We start from the raw sequence: 24,140 nt of genomic DNA, 5'->3' as shown, positions 1-24,140 counted from the left end.
GCCAGCAAAATCATCCCAAGGTCAGACTGTGCAATGTTCAGAAAACCTGAAAAAAAGCCAAAGTCTACATCTCAGACTCTACAAGCATCAGTCAGCATCTTAAATGTTAAAGTTCATGGTAGAACAATCAGCAAACGGCACAAGTGTGGCTCTTCTCTCTAAACAGAACATGGCAGCAGTGCTTAGGTTTGCAAAGTCCGAACAAACCACAAAACGTCTAAAACAATGTATTTTGGATAGATGAGACCAAAAAGGTGGCATTTGGATAGAAGAAAGCCAAACACAGCATATCAGCACAAACACCTTGGTGGTGGAAGGGTGAAGATTTAGGCTTGTTTTGCAGCAACAGGCCCTGGAGACCTTGTAGTCATTGAGTCAACCACAAGCTTCTCTGTATAATAAAATATTCTAAAGTCACATGTGAGGTCATCTGTCTGACAGCTCAAGCTTGGGTCACGCAACAGAAGAATAATCTCAAACACAGCAGCAAATCTACAACAGAATTACTGAAAAAGAAAAGAACCAAGGTGTTGCAATGGTCCAGCCAAAGTCCAGACCTCAAACTGAGAGAAATGCTCTAGCTCAGGGGTGGCCAACTCCAGGCCTCGAGAGCCGCTGTCCTGCAGGTTTCAGATCTCACCCTGGGTGAACACGCCTGAATCAAATGATTAGTTCATTACCAGGTCTCTGGAGAACTTCAAGACATGTTGAGGAGGTAATTTAGCCATTATATCAGCTGTGATGGATCAAGGACACATCTAAAACCTGCAGGACACCGGCTCTCGAGGCCCGGAGTTGGCCACCCCTGCTCTAGCTGGACCAAAAGACAGCTGTGCATAAATGCCCACAAACCTCAATGAACTGAAGCAGCCTTGTAATACAGGTGAGCCAAAATGTCTTTGTTACAATGTGAGAGACATATAGTTAATCCAGAAATTATAACTTCAAGTTACAGTTCAACAAGCTATTAAATGATTTGCTATACTTAGTTTTCTTCTGCATTTTGGCTCAGTGTAATATATCAGGTGTTGTTGTCCATCTGAGGTTGCATTTACCTAAATTTAAGGCTGGGTAAGGACCAGATGACCTTTTATTAACTGAATTGCCAGAAGGTGTACTGTCATTTCACCATGACTGTATGTTCTAATTATTACAACTGTTATTCATTAAAAATAACACATTTCTGCAAGACTACTCTGAGCTTTCCTGACAAATCAAAGTAATGTCAGTAAGCCTGTAAAGTTGGATCACTTTTGTAGTCCAGGTGTCATGAAAGCGAGACGCTTATTAAGAAGAAAGCTGTTCGTGTTACTATTAGTCAATCTCAAAAGCAACCTTCAAAGAGATAATGAATTTAACTTTCAGTAACATAGATAAGAGCAGCAGTGTGATGTAAAGAGAAAAAAAAAGTTAGGATAAAATAGGCAAAATATTAAAATACTGCATTAGTTCCAGATTCAATATCTTTTGATGTTTTTTAGTTATTTGAATGGCGTATGAAAGCGAAAATCAAAGATGCTATGTGCTGTTTTGTTCAGTTAGCAGTTCTGATGCACATTGCATAAGCTAGGACACCAGCAACCACCCAGGTAATTACCATACAAAAGAGTTTCAATATAAGGCTATGTCTTATATTTTTCTTTAAGTTACATTCACACTGAGAAACCTGGACACCACATAAAACAATGAAAAAAGGCAAAGATACGTCTGTCTGATTCTGCTTTACTTTCTGGGTGATTATTGATTATCTGTTTCTTTGCTATGTGGCTATAATAAAGGCTTGCAATTACCTTGTCCTCCAGAGGAAACCATATCTGTTAAGCAGCATAAACATAACACCGCTAACCATTAATTGCATTAAGGAGTGTTTTACTTCTCACCACCCGAAAGGGTAAATTATCTCTTAGACTAAGTTTTATTTTTAGTATGCACACTTTAAAGCATGTCAGCTCTTCGCCTTGCCCTTGGTATGGTTAAGGTCCTTGCTTGACCACTTGAGATGAATCCCTTTGAAGTGACATTTTGAGTAAGATCAACTTACTTCCATGGTCATAGGCAAAGCACACCATTAGCATTCAGCACATACGCACTCTGGTTCTAACTGCAAGCCCTTCACTCTACAACTGCTACGTGACCACATAAGATGAATACAAACTGTCCTTCGCTAACATTAAAGTGAATGATTGTGACTCCCATTGGAAGTACTCCTCGGTTTTGGACATTTCAATGCTGATGGCCTTTGCATACTGCACATCCACTGGTTTCTCTCGGGTACAGATCAAAATGTGTCTTATGTCCACTGGAGAGTTTAAGGAAAAGGTTCCTTGGGTAGCATGATTAAAGAGGAAAGGATCACAGGCAGAGATATGTATGTTAAAGACACATAGAGGCTACATCCCAAGAAATAAACAATAAAAGAATTTATTTATTTTTGAATGTCTAATGAATGCAGAAACAAACTTTACTCAGATTTTGGGCTGTCATGATTTTCCCCACAGACAAAATGTCCATTGACAGTGACATTGGGCCAAAATGCAGACATTTTTCTCAGTCGTGCCATGTCAAAGTGACAGAAATCGACTCACGAATTGAGTAATGGGAAAGAAATGTCGATAGTTTCTTTCTTGATGAGGTGGCAAGTGAAAATCCTGAGTCTTCCTTTACACAGTAGGAAAAGATTTAAAGTAGAATCTCTAAATTGACGTTAGATGTAAAGTTCTCATATCGACCCATCCACTGTACTTTCCAGTCTGCACAGGTGTACAACATCTCCTCTAAGAGGACTTATTTGATATTACACACTAGACGTAACGGAATCGTGTTTTCATCAATGACCGTAGATTTTTATACAGTCATTGGTTTTCTAAACCACCCAAGGCATTTTATTTTATATGTTAAATCTAATTTAAAGACTGGAATGGAATTCAAAACAACATTTTTTATCTATACGAAAAGCGGGGATTTAAATAAAATAAGATGATACGTGACAAAAGTTCATCAGAAACTTACTTGCAATATAACTTACTTGTGATTTTCGCCGCTCTTCAAACATTGAGACATTGAGTTATCGGAGTGTGACTTAAACGTTATTTACTTCTGTATTTTTTTATTAATTTATTTACTTTTTCTGCGTTGGAATTTTTTCCGGGTTGGAACGATTATTTTTACACGTTTTATCCGCCGGCGAACTGAATAGGTAGGACGTTCAGAGGCGTCACTTCCGCTCCACGTGAAAGGCTCCTTATAGTCCATGTGAGGAGCACTGTATATCCGAGGCGTATTGTTTTACGTTTTAACATTGATAGCTCACATATAGTCATCTCATGGTTATCGACAGCAAGACTATGGCGTCCGTAGAGGAGGAAGCGCTGCTCGGTCAGGATTCAGAGGAGGAAAACAGTGAATTATCGGACGATGAGGTCAGTTTCCTAACACGCTAGCATCGTTAGCTAACCACATTCCTGTTAAGTATTAAGGTTTTAAACGTCACTGTGCCTGCTGTTTATAAAGTTAATCAAACAAACAGAGACCTGGTACTATTATCAGTAACAGAATCTTTCTTTTTCTAATCAAGCTTTTTAGATAGCAGGAAAATAGTAGGACCGGGTAGTCTTGCTGTAGCAAGTGGTGGTTTAGATAAGTCAGAGTTAATATTATTCATCTTCATTTCATTGCCCAGCTGCAAGAAGCCTTCGCAGCGGGGTTGTTGAAGCCTGGGATGAACGTCCTGGTGGATAAACCCAAAAAGTTCGTCAACAATGTGGTGAGTGGCATCTCACATCTTCTGTTAGTAGCAAGTTATGCTACACAGGGATGATCAACGTACTATAAACAACCATACCACTGTAATAGTTTTAAAGCAGCAATGGAACAGTTCTCAAAATTCCCTGTAAAGTGAATAATATTGTTACTTGTTGTACCTTTATTGCTCCTATGTTGTCACACAGGAGGGGTTGAAACAGTGTCTTGCTGATTTTCGTAAAGATCTTCACTGGGTGGAGAGATTGGATCTAACCAACCTACCAGCTGCAAATATCATTTCTCAAGCTGAAGAGAAAGCTTCAGCGCCAGCCGCTGGGGAACTGGATGCTGATGATGATTTCCAGAGGGAGATGTTCTTGTAAGTGACCGTTAATTCAGCTCAGTTTTATTTATATAGTGCCTGCTCATAAGACAGAACCAGGGTTGGGGAGGGGCAGCCATCTGCTGCAACTGGTTGGTGGTAAGAGAAAAAGAAAAGGAAGCAGAGAGAGATTGGACGATAGGCTAAAAAGCATCACATATACTTTTATTTTGTAACCACACTAATAAATTTGGTTACGAGTCAGACAAAGAAGTCATTTTTTTCAGCTAAAGAGTTACAAACATGCATACGGTGTTGAATGTTTTAGAGAATAGCCTAAAAAACATGCTGGAAAATACAACACAGCTACAAAGAGACCATTCCGATTACTTTGTGTTTTTTGTTTATTTACAGCTACCGTCAAGCTCAGGCTACAGTCCTCGAGGCACTGCCACTCCTAAACAGGCACAGCATAGCCACCAAGAGGCCCGAAGACTACTTTGCAGAGATGGCCAAATCTGATCAGCACATGCAGAAGGTGAGCCTGGTCTCCTATATGATGATGCAGGTTCAGTTATGACAAATATGTTTAAAGCTCAAACTGTATTTCATTACATTAAACCGCCAAAGCATCAGCTGTTTGCTTTTTTTTCTCCTTACATGTTCCATAACACCTGAAACAACATCACTGTAATTAAGTATTAGTTCGCACCCATATAGTAAAGTAAACATTTCTTTGCACATACTGGTTCAGGACCTGAGTTTAGTTCTTTTGTTCTGTCGGGCCTAAATTCATATACTTTTTCATTTGTTGGTCTGTTCAGATCAGGAAAAAGCTGATCTCAAAGCAGATGATTATGGAGAGGTCAGAAAAGGCCAAGAAACTGCGCGAGCAAAGGAAGTTTGGCAAAAAGGTTGGTGACTGAGTTCAGAAATTCTTCTTAACACCTGTAAGTGTGACATGTGTATGATACTTCGACTGTACATGGCTAAAAGACTGACTCTAATTTTGAATTTTTTGCCAGGTCCAAATAGAAGTGATCCAGAAGAGACAGCAGGAGAAGAAGGCCATGATGTCCGCTGTAAAGAAATACCAGAAAGGTGGATGTTTACAAGTGTAGCATGGACGTTATTTCCTTATTTCTTTTATTGTTTTGTCACTACACCAATTTGGACACGTCACTTATTGAGCACTGGGAACAACATCTTCTCTTTCTAGGAATGACCGACAAACTGGAATTCTTGGAAGGTGACCAGAAGATGAATAAAGAATCTTCTCAGGGCTCAAAGAAAGCAGTGAACAAAAAGGGGTAAGTTTGAACTTTTCAGCAGTGCACACAGCAGTCATTGCTTTTTTCTTTTTGCTCCCACTTCAGATTTGTGGCATTTTTACAATGAAACTCTTATTTATTTATTTTTTCCACAGGCCTAGCGCTAAGAGAAAATTCAAGGACCAGAAGTTTGGCTTTGGAGGCAAAAAGAGTGGAAAGAAGTGGAACACCAAGGAAAGCTACAACGATGTTTCCGGTTTCCGTGCCAAAATAGCTCACGGCAAGGGAGGGAAGAAGGGGAAAGGAGGAAAACAAAATGTGAGTCTCTCACACACATGGTTATCTATTGACTGTTTTATTCAAATGAGTAAATAAGAAAACAAATAATTTCTTTCTCTTTGACTTCCAGAAACGTCCAGGCAAGTCTGTGCGCAAGAAGATGAAGAATCGCTCTTAGAGACTGGCGGGCTGCTCAGCAGACTGGACTTTGCACTCTGCTTTTTGGCAGGATTTGCCTTAAGGGACTATGAGCTCTTCTTCTACACTTTTTGGTACAATATACCTTTCGTACATGCATCTGGATTGATATGGAGGTCCATATTAATCATATTCAAACCACAGATGGACTGAGTCCAATCACACAGCTGGGGAAGCTATTCAAAGGGCCTGTAAAGCCAAGAATGGACTGCACACAGCTCCAAAATACAGAGCTTTCCTAAGGTTGAGAAGGACAATGTTATTTGCTGTAGATACCCTGATATTTGCATCTGTGGCTGCAGTTGTCCCTACCTTAAGGTGGTTTTAGATCCACTCTCTGTGATTACACCTCCATATCTCCACCTTCTCAATGACACAGTGTTCTCCTGAGGTTTGTGCGTTCTGTTTTACTTTTCTCACTCAGCTTTTTGACTCGCTGATTCTCTCCCATGTTACATGACATTTTATAATATTGAGCAGCTGTCAGTTTTGCCCTTTTCCATTCATTAGTATGATTAGCATGTGATGGGCGTGTGTGTTTTGTACAGACCTGTGCAAATGTTCCCCCCAAGTGTTTCTCTAAGAAGGGTCAGCTTCTGTGCTGACACCCGCATGATTGTTTGATGAACAAATACATTTCAGTAGGCATTCAGTTTCTATTCTCTCTCTTTTATGTGTGTGTGTGTGTGTGTGTGTGTGTGTGTGTGTGTGGCGGAGGGGAGGGGGGGGGGGGGTTAATTTTGTGTTCTTTGGCCAAATTCATGGTGTTTGGTGACGTCTGTCATAAATCGGAAGAAATTGAATCTGGTGTCTTGGCGGGACTCCGGGACCTGGTGGAAAATAAATCAACAGAGTTAAGGTGGATGCGCGATTACATCAGCCTACTGGTGTTGTTTACTGTAAAAAAGGAAAACAATTTTCAAATATCAAAATGGCATGAATAAATGATAAACAAATATCTGTATTGTGTTATTCTAGGCATCATTGTCAGCCCAGGAATTTAAAATAAGTGTTTCCCTAATTAAAAGAGGAATGTTTGAACATGTTAACAATGGTGTTCCCAATTTTCAAGTTATTCCACCAATAATTGTCGTTTACATTAGGCTGTGACAGCGGCTTCTTCCCTGAAATATTTTTTTGGGTGTCGCACCATTTGCTGCAGACATTAAATTAAACTAAACACATTAAATATCCCAGCTGTGTCCCAGCCATTTCTACTCGAGTTTGATCTCCCACACCAGACTAAACACTGAGAAAGTATGGGGGGATGGGGGGGCAGATTCTTCAAAATTTACACAAGCGGGGTTTCATGACGTCTTTATAGTAGTGTTGGGGTTGTTAGTGTTAATATTTCACACATTTAAGCTACAGTTTGTTCCAAAGTCCATTAACAGACAGTTTTACTCACCAGTGGAGTCGACATCCATCCTATCTCCTGGCTCTCAGTGAGTGGCATAGAATACTTCTTGGTAGGAACTTCGTGGGCCTTGCGGAAAGCCTTGATGAAATCCTCTGGAGGCCAAAAAAATCAAATTATAAAACCAACTTGTTTAAAAACAAATTTATATAAACGGAATAGATGGATAGAATATTTCTCATTTTTGATCTCAATGGAAATTTTACCGTCCTCTGGAATCACTTCTGTCGTTCTCCTACACATGGGTTTGTCTGGCAGTACATGCACTGTAACACAGCATACACACACACACACACATAAGAAAAGGAGGTATACAGTACAACAATTATACAGAGCTCTACAAGAGAGGACCAAACTGCTGTGAAATGCACAGCACTCGTGCTTTTCAGTGTCTGGCTCGTCCTAACACTGAATCATAGCGTAACCTTGCTTGCAAGCACTGCTAAAGTGCTGGGGGCCCTGATTTTGGTCCCCTAATCACAGTGAAATTCAAAAGCCCTTTGAAGGAGAAAACCCCTGCCCAGTCACACTTTTGAGTAAGTGATAGTTCTTGCCCAGTCACACTTTTGAGTAAGTGATAGTTCTTATTTTTATCATATTTTTGATGTGAGGGAGAAATGGAGCAAGAGGGGAGATTAGCTTACTTACATTTCCTGTGGGGGTTGATGCTGAACTCCGTGTGGAGCTTCTGGTGTCTTTGCTCTTTCCGGACCCGCTCGGCGTGAATCGCGTCCCGATGGACCAAATTCAGTTTATCTTTATCTGCCATGTTGAGAGAAAAATAAAAACGCCAACAGTTAGGGTTGGATAATCAGCAGAAAGCCTTTCACTGGCGTTAAACTACCTATGCGCGTTACCTAGCAACAGTAAACACCGCCTCATGCTGGCTGTAGTTGCGAGACTCGAACACGCGATGGCGCTATGCTCTCAGATTTGGTCATGGTGGATTGGTAACAGTAACAGTTTATATTAGACGATTTATGTAATCAAATGCATTTTATTTTGGAGGAAAAAATAACTAACTAACTACTTTTCTTTTCATTGTTATTATTTTTCTAAATCCTCAATAATTCAGTCTGTGATATCAGCAAAGAGAAGTGTCACTTGCATCTGACAGGTTAAACACTATATGAAATAAAAATTGAAGATGTTTTGAATTGGTTGATTTTAAGCTGCCAATTCAAACCAAAGAAGAAATCACTAGTGATTTATTATGACATTTATTAGTTATTAATTACACATAATTAACTTGCCAGTATTGTTGCCTGTTAATTCTCTGTCAGTCTGTTTGATGAGGTCATTTCACCTCTACTCTTACCTCCTGGATACCTAGTGGCTGCGCAAACAATGAAATTTCTGTCTGATTATGTGTAATAGAGACTCACCATGTGTGAAGGTCAGTATAATTAATTAACACCGGGGTTAGGCTGAAATCATCCTACTTCTGGTTTTACAATTTAAGACTGATTTGCCTACTCAAATATATATTTCTCACTTTTGTGGTACATGTTAATGTGAAATTTTTAAGATGCTTTGCTTTGGCTGGATTTTGTCAGGCTGAACTCTATGCAGTCTAAATCATTAGCGTTTGCAGTGTGCAATTGCTATTCGAAATCACTTTTGAATAGATCCTCCTAATGAATACTGCAAAGAGATAAAACCTTCCATTTAAAAGAAACACGAGAACCCCAAAACATTTGAGTGTTACAAGGAAATGTTGCTAGAGAGCAGATGTGGCATCTTTCATGTAATCTCATTTCTGAACTCCATTTGTGTTTGATTAGAAAATTATAGCCTAAATGAGGCAATGTTGTGAGTCTTTTCATTTGAAGCTTTACTAGCTCCTTTAGTCAAGGATTCTGAATATATTTAGTGTGGAGCACTTTGCTCTCAGACAGTGCTGACTAATCCTTACAACATATTAATTAGAACCTAAAGATAAAGAAGATACAGAAATAAATTCAGTGACACTGCTTTTTCTTAATATTCGATTAAACTAAGAGAAAACATAAATTTTTAAGAACCAACATTTTTCTTCACTATCAATCATTAATCATCAAAGTTACAGAAAATACCTGTGACTTGATGCCTTCGAGAAAGGTGGAGGCTGATCAAAATCCTGCACATCCTTTGGCTATGAGCCAGGATGCTTCTTATGCCCTTCTTCTGATGCAAGGGCATGGGAAGTCCAGCTTACACTGGATTTCATCCAAACCACTAAACCATGCTGAAAATGTTTGCCTGTAACAAACACACCCATCAAAACGTGGAGAAAGAGCTCTGAGTGAATAGCAAAACCCATCAGTTTAGAAATATTGTTGTATTCCAAAGAAAAAAACACTCTTTTTTGAATGAAAATGACATTCATTGAATCTCAAATACTGGAAATGGTTATTGACGACTGCTGGAAAATCAATGTAGGCGTACAGCGGCCCATTTATTAGGCCTTCAAGGCTGTGTTTGCTACAAATGGGAAATTCTTCACTGAAAACGTAGAAATCAAATCTGCTAGCTGAGTGTCTGCCACCAGCCCTGGTGCTCCAGATTTAAATAAAATTCAAGAAAACTGAAGAAGGAACATACTACTCCCTTTACAGAATGCTGCATAGCTCTAGGTATAGAAATGGAAGGCAAACCTGGGCAAGGACGCAGTGTTTCCGTCTCTACTGTGATAAAACAAACACCTGACAGGTCCTCAGCTGATAACGTCATTAAATGGCATGTACAAAACACCAGTCTCGGAATCAACCAGCATGACTCCTGGATGCTGGACTTCTAGGGAAAATGCAAAGAAAAGGCCATATTTGATACTGCCTGATTGAAGAACACAAACTCTGATGATTGTATGATGCCCACTCCTTCCACCCGGGAAGAAGAACAGTTCAAGTCCAATATTATCACAGCATTCATTCCCATGATGAGTGTGCAAGTGTACATAAACGTCTGACCACAGCTGTAAACAAGATAACAGTCTATCACTCTGTTTTGCAATGCCATACTACTCCCTGTGTTGCTTGACAACCGACGAGGCTTTGTGGGAATAGTTTAAAGAAAATGCCCATCAAACACATCCAAACTTTAGGAGGTAATCTCTAGAAAATCTCACTAAAGGTCTCTAAGCCTCTGAGTGCAAACTGGACTATTTTGTGACGAGACAAACATGAAAGTGAATCACTTACATTGCATGTCCACACTGAGAAAATATAGCCACCCCTGTTTACAGCGTGATCTTAGTTTGTACATGTTCTGTTGGTGCGACAGCTGACTGTTCAGGCATTTTGCTCGGTTCACTCACCAGGACTTTCCGAGTTACGCACACAAAGACAAACATGTTGACACGTTTTTGCCGAGCACGCACAAGCCGGCGACTGCACAAATATGTTTGTGAAGGTTTATTGGCCTTGAGCGTGACACACTAACTGGAAACAAATTTGTAAGAATGCAACTGGAATGACAAAGAAGAAAAGTGACCCAGTGACAAGCGCAGTGTGTTTAAAAACCCAAAAAAAAGTGGAGTGGCATTTTTCACATTTCTTTGTAGCGCCTTTGACTGTCCCTGCACTCTGTGGCGTTATAATTCATACATGAATAACGACCCTTTCACATTTATTAAATAGAACTTATGGTTGTGTGATTCCTGTGAAGGCACTGATAAACTTTCAAGGCTGCTGTGGCCTACGTTGTCTGATGACTTCTTACCAATTGTCTCCTCACATTAGGATATCTTATTTAATTTCCTGAGTCATTTGAGTTCCTCTCTTCGCCTTCCTCTTCCTCCAGCTCTTTCTCCCTTCACACCGTCCCATCTGCTCATCTCTGAAGTGATCACTGTGCTTTTATGCTCTCCAGTTTCTGTCTGTGTTGATTGTGGGAACTTAACTCCGTGTGTGTACGTGCGCGGACGCTTCCTCTTGCAGTAACAGACAGCTTAATAAAGGTGAAATGTTCAGCTCTTGGTTCCCATCTCATAACTCGATTCATGCTTTATTGGCACTGTGTGAACGATATAATAGAAACAGGTAATAACTCAAAATGTGGAATAGCAGGGCGGTAGATTTCAGCGTGGGTGGGTGACAAGTCCCCTGTGGTGTTTGTGTACGTGCGCGAGGAAGAGTGAGCAATATGTATAACGGAGGATGGGAGGGCTTGCGGTGTCAAGCCTCGTTCCCTGGCTCCTGTCACAGTGTCGGACCACGTTATCATCAAAGCAGCCACTGAGCTCCTCAGGCAGAGAACAGTCAAAAGCCAGTTTGTGAGTTTGTTCAAACTCTACTTGCCAAAGGAAGGTACTACAGATGGTGTGTGATTTAATCAAATATGACAACTCTTTCCCATTCTCCCCGTATGGCATGCAGGTAGAAAGGAATCATTTTATGCCATTTATGTTAACTAATTCATGTTAGGAAAGTGGATCTGATCTCTTTTGTCCCTGAGTGTCAGCGGGAAGGGATCATTTTCTTTGGCTTTAATATGGTTTAGAACAGCGGTCCCCAACCTTTTTTGCTCCACGGACCGGTTTATGCCCGACAATATTTTCATGGAGCGGCCTTTAAGGTGTCGCGGATAAATACAACAAAATAAAACTAGTACCGGTAGCGAAAAAAAAAGAAAATTTATTCATAACACACGTGAAAAAACCAAGGGAAACCGAGTAAACGATAAAAACGATAACAAAATAACGCTGAAAACCGCTAAAAACCCTGAAAACTATACATTTCACACCTGAGCCTCGACTCTCGCGGCCCGGTACCAAATGACTCACGGACCGGTACCGGTTAGAAGATATATTAATGATGAAACAAAGTAATGTGAACTGTGATGAAAGTATTATCCGGCCATGCTGCTTTGTCAGCCTGCCTCGTGAACACAATTTTAAAATTGTGGCGTTTAAAACATTCTTTTGCCAGCGTCCAGATGGTTATCAGGTAAATTCTTATCTTTTTTTTTTATGTTTGTCTCTTAACTTCTTTTTGAACATCTAATTTGGCCAAATTATAGAGATGACAACCTCATGTACACTGGCACATGGAAATGCTCCTCTTTCATTCTCAGTCAGATCCACCTCTTACTGCCGCATCTGGTTTTTAAACACAAGGTGGTTTACCAGTGGCACTTCATGAACCACTGCTTGATGTCACAGTGTCTATGTGCTGTCTGTGTAAATAAAAATGGACTCTTAGCAAATTTGGTGCTATTCTTGTAATAAATTAAATCATTGTGTTGCTTTGGCAATGACTGTAGTTTTTTACAGTCATTGTTTAGTCATGGGTCCAGGTTCCTGTGCTATTTCATGATTTAATTTGTTATTTTTTCTTTCTAATGTTAGTTTTTGCAGTTAGTGGAATTGGCTAACTGCAAGAGTGCAAGAGAATGGATGGATGGATGGAACTGCTGTAGTCCTGCTGGAAAACTGTTCCACAGTTTTACTCCACAAATTGAAATTAACTATCTATATCACATTATATTGTTTGTCAATTAAGACACTTGAAGTTTAACTTTCCCCTGTGGATACTGTCCCCATCTCTGTCAAAAAGCATCCTCTGCAGATTTCCTGGAAGCATATTATATGCAGTTTTATTTTATGAGGTGCATGAACTTCAAAAAAAATAGAATGTAATTGCAGACTCTAAATCCTGCACGATGAATCATTCCGACTGCGCTGTTTTTGGAAGTTTCCATAATGATCGACTTGAACTTTTGAATGTGTTGCCCCAGACTTTTAAACAGTAATCTAAACAAGGTAACAGAAATGAACAGTAAGCAACTAGCAATGTTGGGGGTGTTACTCTTTCTCAACAATATTCATCATAATTTTTACTCCAGTATCTTTTATACAGTTTCCAAATTACATAAAATTTGAACAGTAAGTAAATTTATGTCTCGATGCATGATCAATCATCCAGGTAAGAAAATCACAGAAAGTTAATTGTATTCACCTGGATGCAGCAGTGGGAGAAACGTTTCATCACCTCGTCATTTGCATAATGAGAGAAACCAGCACCGCTAACTAACAATGATTTTGGGCAACACTATGTCTGAAGGAACAGGATCAGCTTTTTGGGTTCAAATTTAATGTTCACTGCTTCCCATCAAACCATGAATTCAGCCGACTCATTAGAATTAATAATGTATCAGGTGACTTTTCATCATCAGTGGAATGCTGCCTATTCTCCCTCATCTGTTTTAGAAGGAAAGCAAACAGTGACTTTACTAGCTGGTTCACAGCAGAGGCACATTTCTGTCTGCTCGTCAACTATTCTGTGTGTGCAGTTCAGATAACAAAACAATTGGGAGAAAATGAGAAGACAGTAGGTCTGAACAACACCACACCATCAATTTGAAAATATATTCAAAGAGCAACAGAGATATTTTTGTTGGAGCTTCGTCGATCAAGCCGTCACAACCTCCTTTCATGAAATAAATCTCAGCTTAATTTGCCCAAATGATCTACAAATGATCTTGCAGACAGTGAAAAAAGATAAGACAAGCACACAGAATGAGACTCAGTTTCAACTGGAATGTGACTGGCTTCATTCAGGAGCCTGCATTTATCTCGGAGATCACTTGCTTCCTTTTAAACAAACTCCCAGGCCCCAACGCGATCCCCTGACCTTTCATAACAACACTCTATTTTAATTAGCAAGTGCCCTCCACTGCTTGCTAATTAAAAACACCATGTCATGTATTATTCAGCCATTTTCCCAACCACCACTCCAACATAAAACAAATGAGAGGTACACACTGTGTCTCGTCACACTCCATCTAATCCCCTCTAACATGTATGATGGCTAATGAAAGGTTTTCAAAAGGAGGAAGTATTTGCTGAGGTTTTAACCTTAATGAAATCCTGCCGTATTCCCTCCCACCCCCACTTGCCTCATCCTGCTAGCTGGTGACCTTTGTATGGAGTTTCTGTGACTGAAATTCAAAGGAATCTGAGCTTCTTCTTCTTTCTTTCTTTTTTTTAAAAAAAAAATCAAGCACCACTTAATAAAAATGGAAATTGATTTTCTGTTGCTCAAATACATAGCAGAATGGGATTTTAAAGAGCTGCTTTCAATGAAAATACACCAGTATAACCAGTGGTGAGTGAATGATTAAGGAGTGTGGTAACCTGCCAAAGCTAAGATAAGCACATTGCATGTTTGGTATACATTTAGATTAATTCCTAGGGATAATGTAAAAATTCAAATGTTAATTTAAGTTTCTTTTACAAGAAAGCTCCGAGGATTTTTTATGGGGGGGACACAAGAAGCTCAACAAATGTGTCTAGTCAAGATCGTGAGAAAGTGGTTTTGTGGTTTGCCTTTGGACCCCCTTGCCTGCTCCGTCTGTGGCTGCCCGTCAAGCAGAACACTAATCTAACAGCAGATAAAATCCCACTCATGTCACCCCTTTGTCTCCTCACGTACTGTGATAATAATTTATCACAGGTTTATCTCTCATTTTCTTTTTTCCATCCCTGCAGTGGGACTGTGGTTGTTTACTTATCTGATTATAGATTTTTATTCTCTATTTTAAACAAGCCATGTTTGGAGACACGGGGCACCTTTACGCACGCTCACGTTCACCTCCCCTCTGCGACTGTCTGTCCACCTTGCTCTGGAAACAAAAGGTGATAGCTGAGCTCATGTTCTTCCACATAGATAAACACACACTTACATGCCTGCGCTTTCCAGTTTGTTTTGATAGTCGTGTAGGTGTGCGGGGCTAACTGGAGACATCATGGTCGTGGGAAAGCTGTCTTCTCATCAGATGGTTGCTCTGTGTCACCATTGCTCTTGTCTGCGATCTCCTGTTTTGTCTTAGGAAAGAAAACTTTCTCAGGTAGGACAGACAACAGCAGAGATTAGTGCCGTAAACATTAGGCTAGACTTAACTGTAGCTCTATGATAGCAGAAATAGTAGACAAAGTTACACATAAGTAATTTAAACAGCTTTACGCGTGTTTTATTAACCATAATAAAATTTTGATTGCTCATTAGCATTACCTACAGTTAAGCCTCACTCACACAAGCACAGGACACAAGTGGTGTGGTTGTAGTACAAAGTTTGTATGGAGGACACCACGTTGTCTACAAACACTGAAATTCCCATGAAAAAACTGTGATGATTGGGATGCAAGCTGGAAACTGAGAGTATTCGCCTCCAAAGTAAAAGCTACACATTATGAAGTGTTAGTTTCAGGAGTAAGGCACAACTCTTATTTTGAAAGGTTTGCATGATACTTATTGCTGTCATGGTACGCGTCCCTCCTTGCAACTGATTTCACCCAGCGACAGCCAGGAACCTCCAAAAACCACTCAGGAAACACATATTTTTCCCTCGTGCCAGGAGCCCTAACTAGACACTGTCAGCTGCATGGGCCAGAGGAGTATAATGTTGTTCCTGTATGAAAATTTATAAACCAAACCAAAAAGAAATAGAGAAAAGAAAACAACAACCCAATATTAAACCTTTTTCCTAAAGAAAAATAAGTACTTACAAATTGATGTTTGTATATTTCTATATTAAATTGTTAATCTAATGTTAGTCTATTTTTTCATCCTTTTTGTCTCTTTGAAATGGCAAGTGATAAGAAAAGTACGTGTTACTCATAATAAGCTTGGAACCTAAGCATATGTTTGTAACTCTCAGCTGATAACAAAAATCTGGTATGGTTGAAAAGGTTTCTTTCTTTTTTTTTAATTGCTGATGGAGCAGTTTATCATATGGTTGTACTGTTATCTGTCTGTGTACTAACAGCTGAGGAGAAATGGTTCCCCACAACAGGTGCTGCATAAAACATATGGCCGGTATTTGCTGACAGCGGCTTATTGTTGTTAGGTTCAAGAACTTTCTTCTTCAGTATTAGAAAAATAGAAAACTTCTACATTTATTAGAAGAAACTCACAGCCAAGATTGGTTATCCAAATTTTCTATCACATCTTAATTTTAAACAGATGGCTACAAACAAATGACAGTGATGAGTATGTAACTTTTCCAAAATTGTAACTATTTTTAACTGAGAATGCTGTGATTGTGGCAGAAAAGGAAGTAGTAGGTTGAGGACATTTTCACATTGAGGACTGTGACTGCTGTTCCCTAAAATGCATATAGAAAACAGACACTTAAACCTCAAAAACATCTGCCTGTGAACACAGACGCTTGCAGTTACTGTATATAACTGTGAAGGTGGTTCCTAACAGGCCTCACTGTTGTTTTGGGGAGTTAGTCAGTCTGTGGTGGCTATGGACACCATGAACAGATGTTTGGCTGTTTCAATCCCAGAAAGCAAGGTGAATAAAAATCTCTGGCATTGCTTTTCTTTTGCTATTATTATTTCATAAAAAAAATTAGTTTCTTGACTGCAGAAGCTTGTAATCATGAGCAGCATTGGCCTCTAATGAGTATTACATGGATGGCTTTTCTCTGCTTTGACTGCAAGTGATTAGCTAAACATAGGTTGGGTGAATGGTGGCAAAATAGTGCATTCCTAGGTTTGTGTGTGCTTCTTTGTGCAAGGGGCAGTATGAATGCATATGTAGAGGCAAAGCCTACACTTGAAGCCACTAAGGTGTTTGCTGGCAGGGGCTACGCGGTGCTACTGTTATGAATGAAACACCTGTATTGATTTCTATTGGTTGCATTTGTTGTTCAACAGTTCGTATCCAACGTCATTTAACATAAATTACAACAGTGCAGCAGTCACAAACTGTTGCATGTGTCCACCTTAAATACCGTACCATAAAACCATACCATACTCTCAATTCACAAAAAGTGACCCCTAGTGGCACACACTATAACAACACAAAAACCGGCTCCTACAGGATAGAGGAGAGAAAACATGAATGCTTCTAATTGTGAGAGAATGCTTGTGCTCTATGACTCACGCTCCATCAATCTGCTGAAGAGATTGTGTTTTCACTCTCTACCTCAGTGCCTCTTATCACCACTAATGTGTGTGTTTGGTCTTCTGGTGAAGACAACCCAGTTTATGTGACATGTAGAGTTGCACACATACAAACAAAGTCATGCGTTAGCAATTGATCTGTTTTTATCAGCGTTCCAGATGTGATCTGATTATGTGAGCAGGTGTGTTATGTAGGGTTGCTGAATCAAAGGATTTGCGTTGAGGAGAGGAAACGTGCTCTAAAATACACAATCGTTCCCCTTGTACAAATGCCCTGGCCAGGTACACACCCTCTCTGAGTGAATGTCCCATCTCCCCTCTGGAATCAGCATTTATTACTTGGACACATTTGTGTCAGATGTATCACTTTTTACAACACTTAATAGAAAGCTACATGTGTTGGCTAAATCATGTATCACAGAAGACAACTGAATTTCCTGCATTACACACAAAAATGCTGAAAACATATATGCAATGATTCACTGATCAGGTACTTCTCACCAAGTCTAGACTAGATTAAATATTCATTTATTTAGTAATTATTGTTTGGGCTTTTTTAAAAAAAACCTAATTTTGTTGCATGTTGAACAGATGCTATGCTAGCAGCTTATTTGGAGTCCATTCAACTTTAGCTCTCAAAACACAATTTTTCCATTAATCTTAGTAGGAAATTCCAAGAATGTACCCTAACTTTCCAAAGTCTTGAGCCACCCACTACTTCTTTATATTTTGCTAGGAAATGGAAAATAAGTGTTGTAATTTATCAAAACATGCCAACATACATAGAAGTACAGTATATATGCCAGTAACTGGTATGACCATGTTTATTCTTCAGCACAGCTTTGACTCTCTTCCTCGGGAGTAGTTCTCCAGGCTTCTTCAAGAATAATCAAAGCTCTGCTTTTGATGTTGGCTACTTTTAGTGTTTTTTCTCTGTGAAGCTCACCCAATACTGCTTCATTAATGTTGAGGTCTGGGCTGTGAGTAGGCCAGTCCATGACTGGTCATGTTCCACTGGTCTGTTTTTAAGATAAGATAAGATAAGATAAGATAAGATAAGATAAGATAAGATAAGATAAGATAAGATAAGATAATAAGCAGAAAGGGGACAGTGCAAAATTATATAGCAAAAATTAGAGAACACTGGAATACAATAAGAATAAGATACTGTAGACAACTGCATAGAATAGAATAGAATAAAATACTATATACAATAGAATAAAATAAAATCAGAGTATTGCACTTAGTCTTATTGCACATGTGTGGGTTTGTGTGTTTGATCAGCTGCAAAGTCTTTGTTGTGGAGTCTGACAGCAGTGGGGAGGAAAGACCTGCGAAATCTCTCCGTCCCACACCGTGGATGCTGCAGCCACTGAAGGAGCTGCTCGGTGCTGTCAGAGTCTCCTGCATGGGGTGGGAGATGTTGTCCAACAGGGATGACAGCTTAACCACCATTCTCTTGTCACTCACCACCTCCACTGGGTCCAGAGGGCGTCCTAGAACAGAGCTTCTGATCAGCTTGTTCAGTCTCTTCCTGTCCCCGGCAGAGATGTTGCCACCCCAGCAGACCACACCATAAACGATGTCTGGGGCCACCACAGAGTCGTAGAAGGTCTTCAGGATTGGGCCCTTCACTCCAAAAGACCTGAGGCTCCACAGCAGGTACAGCCTGCTCTGCCCTTTCCTGTAGAGGGCTTCAGAATTATGAGTCTAGTCCAGTTAATTGTTCAGATGAACACCAAGGTACCTGTAACTGTTCACAGCCTCAATGTTCATACCTTGGATGTTCAGTGGTTGCAGTGATGGATGTTTATGCCTGCTGAAGTTTACCACCAGCTCCTTGGTTTTATTAGTTTTGATCTTGAGGTAGTTCTGCTGGCACCAGTCCACAAAGTTATGGGTCAGTTCGCTGTACTCCTTGTAGTTATTTGACTAGCTGGGATGTCATCCTCAGTTAGGTTTGATGGTATTTCTGGTAGATAATAGCAGATGGCGTGAGCATGAATTGAAGCTGCGGTTCGGGGTAGGCCTCAGACACACACAAACAAACGAGAACAAACACCAGGTTGTGCAAAATTTCGATAAAGTATTTCCATTGGCAGTGTGTTTGGGTTCAGTGTCATGCTAAAAAAGAATCCATTGCAAATCAGATGCTTTCCAGATTGCATTACATGCTAAATCAAAATCTTTTCTATGGTCAGAATTCCATCAATTTTGACAAGATCCCCAATGCCACTGGCTAAAGTGCAGTCCCAAACCATGCCAGAGTCACTACTGTGTTTCACACAAAGCTTTAGACACTCTCTCTCCCTCCTAACCTCCTCATTTATACTGATAACCCAAAATTTCAAATTTGGATTCACTCCTTAAGACCTCAGCCTTTCCTTCCTGTTTTGCTTCCTTAAGAATGGCTTCTTAACAGCGAGACCCTTTCTGATGAGACTATGGTAAATAGCAAATGAATTAACTGAAGGGCCAGATGTATCTCTCGTTTTCTCAAGGACGTGACTTTCAGGTAATCTTCATCTGCTGCAGATAGTTTTTAGACCTGCCACTTCTTTTTTTGTCCCCCACTTGTCCAGTTTCATAACAGTTTTAAGGACACATTGCACACCATGCTGAGATATGCCAAGTTTTTATCTAATAACTAATAGCAACTTTACTATTTTATATCTATTAAACTGTGTTGTCTTTGGCATTTTTCATACATTCAGATAAAGAAATATGAATTTTTGTGACAGGCTGCCCAAAACAATGTGCCTAAAGATACAATTAAAACTTAGTTATTTGCTAACTTATGTGTAGTCACAACAACACTGGTTCATAAGTTGCGTTAGGCACCTTTTTTATGCTTGGATTGATTGTTAGGTCAGTAACAAACAAAAGAAAAAATAAGTCTTCTAATAATGGTCAGGTACAAGTACACACTAGTGCTGAAGGCCACCTTAAAGCAAAACTGAGATTTTTGCACAGTACTGTACAGTATATAGATAAGGACAATGTGATAACAACAAATATGTAAGACTGCGTTCTTCCATTTGCGCAACATCTCTAAAATTAGAAATATCCTGTCTCAGAGTGACGCTGAAAAACTAGTTCATGCATTTATTACTTCCAGGCTGGACTACTGTAATTCATTATTATCAGGATGTCCAAAAAACTCACTGAAAAGCCTTCAGTTAATCCAAAATGCTGCAGCAAGAGTACTGACAGGGACTAGAAAGAGAGAGCATATTTCTCCTGTTTTGCCTTCTCTTCATTGGCTTCCTGTTAAATCCAGAATTGAATTCAAAATCCTGCTCCTCACATACAAGGTCTTAAATAATCAGGCCCCATCTTATCTTAATGACCTTGTAGTACCATATCACCCTATTAGAGCACTTCGCTCCCGCTCTGCAGGCCTACTTGTTGTTCCTAGAGTATTTAAAAGTAGAATGGGAGGGAGAGCCTTCAGTTTTCAGGCCCCTCTTCTGTGGAACCAGCTTCCAGTTTGGATTCGGGAGACAGACACTATCTCTACTTTTAAGATTAGGCTTAAAACCTTCCTTTTTGCTAAAGCATATAGTTAGTGCTGGACCAGGTGACCCTGAATCCTCCCTTAGTTATGCTGCAATAGATGTAGGCTGCCGGGGGATTCCCATGATGCATTGAGTTTTTCCTTTCCAGTCACCTTTCTCGCTCACTATGTATTAACAGACCTCTCTGTATTGAATCATATCTGTTATTAACCTCTGTCTCTCTTCCACAGCATGTCTTTATCCTGTCTTCCTTCTCTCACCCCAACCGGTCGCAGCAGATGGCCGCCCCTCCCTGAGCCTGGTTCTGCCGGAGGTTTCTTCCTGTTAAAAGGGAGTTTTTTCCTTCCCACTGTCGCCAAAGTGCTTGCTCATAGGGGGTCATATGATTGTTGGGCTTTTCTCTGTATCTATGAAGCGCCTTGAGGCGACTTTTGTTGTGATTTGGCGCTATATAAATAAAATTGAATTGAATTGAATAACACATTCTAAAGACAGAAGATAAAATTAAAACTATTTAACAATAGTATAATCCAAGTTAAAAAGGCAGCCCTGTTAAGCACACAGCTCTTGTTTTCCTTTCTAGTTTACTCGAGCCATCATGACCCACTCAACTGGCAGTTGCTCAGGCAGCCATCTTCTAGTCCCTCATCAACCTCCCAGCGTAAATAGAGTTCACTTTTCGGTGCCACTTGGGTAAATTGTGTGTGTTTACAAGCAGCTGTAGCACCCAAACCATTTTTGTACATGTTTCTAGTTATCTGACTGTAATCATTTTTTTTTTGCTTCACTATGGCTACCCTGCAGCTGCGTGGTTGATTTCCTGCTTCCCTACATCAATCCTCATTTGGTTTGTTTTCCTCATTTGACTGCATCTACTTGCAACTGATTTTCACCATATTTTCTGTGTCAGTCAAGTTATTAAACGCAGAATTTCTCCCACATTTCTCTAGCTGAGTAAAGCAGAGCTACCCGCTGTGGCGATCTCAAAGCAAAATCACTTCGCTGTCAACTGTTTTGTGACTTTAAGATAATGTTATTTTAGAGATGAAAAGTTGGGGAGCAGAAGATAAGAATGTGTGCAGCTTATTTAAGAAAGCAGCAGAAGTCTCATTTCAGTAAGCTGAAATGAGTTTTCAGGCATATCCAACCTTTTAATTTGTTTGGAAAAGATTCTATCCAAATTAGTTTATAGCAGGACAATGAATTGCCTCAGGAACGTGAAAAACAATTTCAAGGTTTTATAAAACTGTCTGATCTGACAGCTCGCGAAAGCCTTATCACAACATGAAACAATCCCCTTTATAAAAAAGTGATTCCACATTATTTTAATGCAGTGATTTTTTTCAGTGCTACTGTGAAATAACAGAACAGATCACACTGAGACTTAATAGCAGCCTTCCCCTCCTGGCTTCTAAACATCTTATGAGAGAATATTTTTGGACAACATCAGTAAATTTAGCCCGAGAAAGAGACGTGAGCCACGAATCCCCGTCATTGCATTTGCTCAGACAATCATCTTTATAATGACTGCTTTTCAACCCAGCGCTTAAGTGTCTTGTTATTCAGGGACTTTTCATATTCTCTGCATTAAGACCAAGATAAACCAGCTACTATTTCAAAAAATGTCAAAAGACAGTATCTTAGCAAGTCAAGAGATACATAGAGGAGAATTGATGAGCCTGTGATTATTAAAAGCACTGCTGGTGGGCTTAACACTTCACAGTAAAATTACCTTAATGGGAACAGTTGCCAAATAGTGGATTTGGAATACTTGAAGCTGATACGCTTTATTCATGCAACACTGAAATTTTTAAATATCAAGATATACATTAAGAGAAAATAACCACTCCTTACAATTGCAACTGTAATAAAACCCTCCAGATTTATAAAGTCTGAGCAGTGGAGCCATAACTGACAGACATTTAATTTTCTTTTGACGTTATGATTTCAGCATGAAATGATAAATCGCAGAACAATTACTTATGCATTTTGCAACATGTTAGATAAAACTTGCTTTGTATGATTCTCCCCTTATCTCCTCACCCAGGTAAGTGAATGAGCTCTGAGTTGTGTGCAACACTGTCATTTCTTGCTGATCTCATGCAAGGTCAATCAAGTAGCCAGTAGATGTGAGTGTTTTATCTCATTTTGTTCCCGTCATTGCAGTCTGGTTTATTTTTCTTATAATTCATTGGTAAAAATCTAAGTGATGCCTAATGTTGTCAGCGTACCTGTCGTTTCTCTGACCTTTAGATAAGCAGTTCTCTCTTCCACTGTGGTGTTTACTGCCTCGCTGGTTTTACATCATTAACCCTCTGTAGCTCCAGGGCTGATAACACAAACCCAAGTGTCCATGGATCAGATCTCTTGAATAGGGAGATTGTTGGGAGAGAGCGATGGGGTTATCACTCATGTCAAATTCCTGGCCAAAGAGGTCCACTTTGTTTTTTCTGAAAAAGATCTGGCTGTGTCACGGCTCGGCACTCATTCACTCCCATCAAGTGAAAGGAGCTCAAGACAGACCTCAACACTCAACAGACCGTCGCTACGCTGAGGAGATCTTTAATTTTAAAGCAAATGGAAACATTTTTTTTGTTATCCTCCAGAAATTTTACATCATTCTCCATCAGCTCAGAGGTTTCATGCTTGTAACGTGCTTTGATATATTTCATTTTTTCTTTTCTATAATAATCTAGCATCAGTTATATATAAATAAAGGACTAATAAAAAACAATAAAATAAAGTTATAAAGCTACCTCACAGTTTCGCTAAAGTCCTTCTCCAAGATAGGAGATTTTCATCTGACACTGAAAGTGAAGAGGGCCACTTAATCACTCCCAACATGAGCTTAGTGAAAGACTCCAAACCAGCCATGACATGCTGGGATAATAAATATGTCAAGCCATCAATTAGGAAACTTAAAACGGGCCGTATATAACTTGGCAAGGAGTGTAAGGTCCAAGGTAGAGCTGGGCATTGCTGAATCTGTATCAGCACAGATATAATAAGGTGTGACGGTGGCTCACACGTGGTCACACAAAGATTATGTTTCTACATGCCAGGTGAGAAAAGTGAGTCAAAAACCTGTAACAGCAAAGCATAAGAGTGGTAAGATTAAGGAATCATAAAATGTATCAGAAATATGAGGTGACAGTGATGCATGTTGTAAAAACAAAAGCTTTTCCCCGTGCAAGTGGGCAAAACTCATTATCTGCTGAAAAAAAAAATCCCTTTCCTGTAACCTTTACAGGAAACGTGTAGCCAGGCTAAATACTGGGTGTGCTACATATTCTAAAGGGGATATTTCCTCTACACACCTGCACTTGTAAGTGGATCGTTTTGGAAGTTTGAGAAATCAGAACTACGTTCCCGGTCTCCTTTCTCTTCTCGTCCAGCTAAATGTCAGATCTGTCAACGGCTAGCACTTTAACCGAGCGACAAAAGAGGAGTCGAATTTTGGCTGCGGCTCAGCGTTTTCACGAGGAACTGGTAGAAGCTTGAC

General features: G+C 39.8%; 2 protein-coding genes across 3 annotated transcripts; one reads left to right on the top strand and one right to left on the bottom strand.

Moving 5' to 3' along the window:
- Positions 1-572: 572 nt before the first annotated feature.
- Positions 573-8,099, bottom strand: cfap144 (cilia and flagella associated protein 144). Of its 2 annotated transcripts, none has more exons than XM_085138521.1 (4): positions 7,877-8,099; positions 7,435-7,494; positions 7,220-7,323; positions 573-4,212 (listed from the first exon to the last, which is right to left on the bottom strand). In XM_085138521.1, exons 1-4 carry the CDS (start codon positions 7,995-7,997, stop codon positions 4,132-4,134), a joined length of 366 nt encoding a protein of 121 aa, XP_084994647.1. In that variant the 5' UTR covers positions 7,998-8,099; the 3' UTR covers positions 573-4,131. The 2 variants fall into 2 exon arrangements, with proteins under 2 accessions (XP_084994647.1, XP_084994646.1); XM_085138520.1 differs by lacking the exon at positions 573-4,212 and adding an exon at positions 6,333-6,641 and having other exon boundaries at positions 7,877-8,094.
- On the top strand, positions 3,279-6,463 carry ebna1bp2 (EBNA1 binding protein 2). Its single transcript, XM_085138519.1, has 9 exons — positions 3,279-3,419; positions 3,680-3,763; positions 3,948-4,120; positions 4,478-4,601; positions 4,888-4,977; positions 5,089-5,164; positions 5,283-5,373; positions 5,490-5,652; positions 5,744-6,463. The coding sequence occupies exons 1-9, from the start codon at positions 3,324-3,326 to the stop codon at positions 5,789-5,791; spliced, it is 945 nt and encodes a 314-aa protein (XP_084994645.1). The 5' UTR covers positions 3,279-3,323; the 3' UTR covers positions 5,792-6,463.
- Positions 8,100-24,140: the final 16,041 nt, after the last annotated feature.

Source organism: Neolamprologus multifasciatus, chromosome 17 (assembly GCF_963576455.1).
Source record: "Neolamprologus multifasciatus chromosome 17, fNeoMul1.2, whole genome shotgun sequence".
NCBI lineage: Eukaryota > Metazoa > Chordata > Actinopteri > Cichliformes > Cichlidae > Neolamprologus > Neolamprologus multifasciatus.
The sequence above is the reverse complement of the archived record's forward strand: the minus strand, read 5'-3'. Positions and strand labels throughout refer to the sequence as shown.

What these genes read in the sequence shown, in the direction of transcription:
- ebna1bp2 (XM_085138519.1), top strand. Translation starts at nt 3,324, where the DNA reads ATGGTTATCGACAGCAAGACTATGGCGTCCGTAGAGGAGGAAGCGCTG. An exon ending in AAAGGAAGTTTGGCAAAAAG is followed by an intron (nt 4,978 to 5,088) that starts GTTGGTGACTGA and finishes ATTTTTTGCCAG; the next exon opens with GTCCAAATAGAAGTGATCCA. An exon ending in AAAGCAGTGAACAAAAAGGG is followed by an intron (nt 5,374 to 5,489) that starts GTAAGTTTGAAC and finishes TTTTTTCCACAG; the next exon opens with GCCTAGCGCTAAGAGAAAAT.
- cfap144 (XM_085138520.1), bottom strand. Translation starts at nt 7,997, where the DNA reads ATGGCAGATAAAGATAAACTGAATTTGGTCCATCGGGACGCGATTCAC. An exon ending in AGAAGTGATTCCAGAGGACG is followed by an intron (nt 7,324 to 7,434) that starts GTAAAATTTCCA and finishes TTTGGCCTCCAG; the next exon opens with AGGATTTCATCAAGGCTTTC. An exon ending in GATGGATGTCGACTCCACTG is followed by an intron (nt 6,642 to 7,219) that starts GTGAGTAAAACT and finishes ATTTTCCACCAG; the next exon opens with GTCCCGGAGTCCCGCCAAGA.